A 4,234-nucleotide genomic window follows, 5' to 3' on the forward strand; every position below is an offset into this window, starting at 1 on the left:
CAATATTACACAGCTCTGTTTACACTTTATTCAAGTAGATCTCGCTTTTTTTGAAGTTGTTGTCGTGTGTTTTGACCGGTTCTTGCCTTACTCTCCTTCTTTCTACCGGTTTTGTCTCCTTTTTTCATCCTCATCTTAATCTTTTCCAGGTCCAAAGCTGTTGTTTAGTAAATCTATCGCTGACATCGCTGTAATCCTTATTTTTTTTCTCTACCAAAAATTATTTGCGCTGGTCACTTAGACTTAGACTTCTCTTCATTGATCCTTTTGGGATGACTCCCGCAAGGAAATTGGATTTCCAGCAGCAGATTTCAGCTTACAAACACTTGTAGTATGTACATTATACAGTATAATATAGTATAGTACACGTATAGAAAATAAAGAGGTATAAAAATACAGTATAAGAATAACAATAACAATACACTTTTAGTTATAAACAGGAAGTAAACAAAAAGTAAATAAATAAACAAAGGGTAAAACAAAAAACTATAGATAAATAAAGATAAATATATAGGACTGTGTAAGGCATTGTGTTATTATACAGTAACTAAATGACATTTAGCATAAATTGGCGGTGGCGGCGGCGGTGCTGTACCGTGTTGTTCCCAAGTGGGTCAGCTTCTCCTCAGAGCTCGTAGCTCCTATGGCGCCATTTTGATGCTACCAAGCCATCAGCTCCCGTTAGCATCCCATTGACTGCCATTCATTTTGACGTCACTTTGACAGAGAATAACTTTACATCTGAAGAGTTTAAAGACTCTATTTGTCCATTATTTATTTCTAAAGAAACACGACAATGTATAAAAGGCTCCATTACCTTGTAGCTCACGTTATGGCTCCGTAGCAGACGTTTTTATAAAAATAGGCTAACGATTGGGTCATAACCACGAGACTTACTGTCTCATAGTAGAGGAATTACCGTATAGTACAGGAGAAGCTCTCAGGCAGTTTGGACTTCCATTAGCTGTTTAAGTTTAATTACTAATGTTAACTATCATTGTAGTGATCAATAATTAGCCTGTGTCTATGTTATCTCCTTACATATACCTACGCTCTCCGTCTCTGCTAGATTGGGAATGATTGAGATTTCTCTTGGCACAGCTACCAGAAGACTTCCAACTTTCAGACAGGTTGCTCACGTCACATCTACGTCTTCAAGCTCAGTTGGAGGCTGCTCAGTAACGCTCAGCCATCACCGGGAAAGAGACTTCACTGGTCTCCGTCCAGAGACACGGGACCTGCTGCTCCATTATATATACTGACTATGGTGCAGTACCGTGTTGTTCCTATAGGGGCCGCGGCGGTGCAGTACCGTGTTGTTCCTGAAGGGGGCAGCAGCGCCTTCAGTCCCGCCGGTTTATTTCCGTCAATAGAGGAAGAAACAGGACGTTTGTGTGCATGTAGAGAATGATCGATGCTGAGAATCTGTGTCTGTATGCAGAAACATACTTTATTATTTGTATAAACTTTAAGTAAAGTGCCTCTAAGGTTCATTTTACATTAAATAAACTAAACGCTGGATACGTCAGAAGGTTGAGCGCGGGAAGCCAGAGAATCTGTGCGCGCGGACATGTACCGAGGCCGGCCTCCGCCGCGAGGAGGCTACCCGCCGCCGTTTGAAGGCCGAGGACCGAGGCCGCACCCGGCACCGGGCTACAGAGAGGACAGGAACAGGCCCAGGCCTCCGTACCACCCCGGCTACCACGACCACGGTCCCCCGCCGGACCCGTACCGCCGCTCCCCGCCGCGCCGGAGGTACCCTTCCCCCGGGTCTGGAAGCCACAGAGGTGGGGAGTTCTGGGCCGGAGGTCCGCAGAGAGAGGTGAGTAAAATAAGGTCCATTAGGTCCATGAATCAATTGTACAATTAATGTATTAATGTGAAACAAACTAATGTGGTAAACGTACGTGAAACAGCCTGTTATGTTGTTGTCTCTGGAAAATACAGCGCAGTTGAAGTCAGTTTGTTTAATAGCACATTTACACCAAACTCCATTCAAAAACCTGCCGATTTAACACGGCCTCACTTGTCTGTTGTGTGTAACGTTTATTCCGAAATGTTCCAGACAACTTGTAACTTTCAGTCGGGCTCAAAATAAAGTCCATGAATTAATTGAACAATTAATTAATGAATGTGCAAACAAACTGTGGCCAGTTAATGTTATTGTCTCTCGATAATATAGCGCAGTTGAAGTCAGTTTGTTTATAAGCACATTCACACCAGACTCCATTCAAAAACCTGCCGATTTAGCACGGCCTCGCTTGTCCGCTGTGTGTAACGTTTATTGTTCTGTACAAAAACATCAAGTAACTTATAGTTATACAAGTTTAACAGTTAAAATGTAATTATTTTAAGTTGTATCACCGGATATACCGTGCTAACGCTAGCTAACGTCAGCTAACGCAGCTAGAGGTGTAAAACACATTAAACACCGTGGTTTATAAAGGGTAGTGCTAAGTAACGTTACTTGTTCAATGAATTGATTTATGAATGAGTTAGTTAACTAACTATGGATGTTTTAGGCTTCATTAAACAGCAGTTTACGTCACATTATTATTGATGATATTATCTTGTTTTCACTGAGTTGTCCTGTTACATTTCAGGCAGCCATTTATTTCACTTTATTTACATGAAAATCAACTTCTATCTGGGCTTCAGTTTGCTTTTTGTTTCATATTAATTGTGTCTCTGTGTGTGTGTGTGTGTGTGTGTGTCTCTGTGTGTGTGTGTGTGTGTGTGTCTCTGTGTGTGTGTGTCTCTGTGTGTGTGTGTGTGTGTGTGTGTGTGTGTGTATGTGTGTCTCTCTGTGTGTGTGTGTGTGTCTGTGTGTGTGTCTGTGTGTGTGTGTGTGTGTGTGTGTCTGTGTGTGTGTGTGTGTGTGTGTGTCTCTGTGTGTGTGTGTGTGTGTCTCTGTCTGTCTGTGTGTGTGTGTGTGTGTGTGTGTGTGTGTGTGTGTGTGTGTGTGTATGTGTGTCTCTGTGTGTGTGTGTGTGTGTGTGTGTCTCTGTGTGTGTGTGTGTGTGTGTGTGTGTGTGTGTCTCTGTGTGTGTGTGTGTCTCTGTCTGTCTGTGTGTGTGTGTCTCTGTGTGTGTGTGTGTGTGTGTGTGTCTCTGTGTGTGTGTGTCTCTGTGTGTGTGTGTCTCTGTGTGTGTGTGTGTGTGTGTGTCTCTGTGTGTGTGTGTGTGTGTGTGTGTATGTGTGTCTCTGTGTGTGTGTGTGTGTCTCTGTGTGTGTGTGTGTGTGTGTGTGTGTGTGTGTGTCTCTGTGTGTGTGTGTGTCTCTGTCTGTCTGTGTGTGTGTGTGTGTGTGTGTGTGTGTGTGTATGTGTGTCTCTGTTTGTGTGTGTGTGTCTCTGTGTGTGTCTCTGTGTGTGTGTGTGTGTGTGTGTCTCTGTGTGTGTGTGTGTGTGTGTCTCTGTCTGTCTGTGTGTGTGTGTGTGTGTGTGTGTGTCTCTGTGTGTGTGTGTCTGTGTGTGTGTGTGTGTGTGTGTGTCTCTGTGTGTGTCTCTGTGTGTGTGTGTGTGTGTGTGTGTGTCTCTCTGTGTGTGTCTGTGTGTGTGTGTGTCTCTGTGTGTGTGTGTGTGTGTGTGTGTGTGTGTGTCTCTGTGTGTGTGTCTCTGTGTGTGTGTCTCTGTGTGTGTGTTGCAGAGGTCTCCATCACCGCGGGGTTTGGCGCCCATCGACCACAACCTGGTCATCACCGTCGGCAACGAGCTGACTGGCCCATCTGGCTCCGCCCCCTCACGCCATCATGACAGGTACCCACGAAAACAGAAATATGATTGGCTGTCATGGATTAGTTGTATCTCTTAGCAGTTAAGCCTGTATGACCGCTGTCATTGTTGAACTTTCTTTTATTCATTCAGAAACAGAAATACTTTCAAAGTCGGGTTTTCGGGGCTAAATTACGTAGTATTAGATTGGTGCAAACACTCACGTATTTACTGATACCAGTACCAGGATTTTAGGACAGAATTAGGAGGCTTTTCTAAAAACTGGTGTCTCTTCATAGCCTGATAACCCAGCCCCACATCCAGATGTTGGGTCTGGGAACTCACCATTGGCTGGGCTCAATCCGAGGGGCGGGACTAACGGTTGTCTTTCATATTCCCTCTGCACGCAATAGGATAGCTCTACAACCAATCAGAGCAACGCTAGTTGATGGATTCAACTTTAAACTCTGAACACATCTTCCTTTTTTAAGAATGACTTCAGTGCCGTTCTAACTCCAAGTC

At 44.1% G+C, this 4,234-nt stretch overlaps 1 protein-coding gene across 4 annotated transcripts in view; it reads left to right on the plus strand.

Annotated features, from left to right (window-relative positions):
* The first annotated feature begins 1,354 nt into the window (after positions 1 to 1,354).
* The window catches only part of znf318 (zinc finger protein 318), a 34,988-nt gene continuing 32,108 nt past the window's right edge, over positions 1,355 to 4,234 (plus strand). For all 4 annotated transcript variants that reach the window (XM_035991994.1, XM_031319224.2, XM_035991995.1 and 1 more), the window contains exons 1-2: positions 1,355 to 1,822; positions 3,648 to 3,757. In XM_035991994.1, the coding sequence (XP_035847887.1) occupies positions 1,571 to 1,822; positions 3,648 to 3,757 (362 nt within the window). In that variant the 5' untranslated portion in view covers positions 1,355 to 1,570. The remainder of the gene's footprint in view (positions 1,823 to 3,647; positions 3,758 to 4,234) is intronic.

This window comes from Sander lucioperca, chromosome 15 (genome assembly GCF_008315115.2).
Source record: "Sander lucioperca isolate FBNREF2018 chromosome 15, SLUC_FBN_1.2, whole genome shotgun sequence".
NCBI classification, from domain to species: domain Eukaryota; kingdom Metazoa; phylum Chordata; class Actinopteri; order Perciformes; family Percidae; genus Sander; species Sander lucioperca.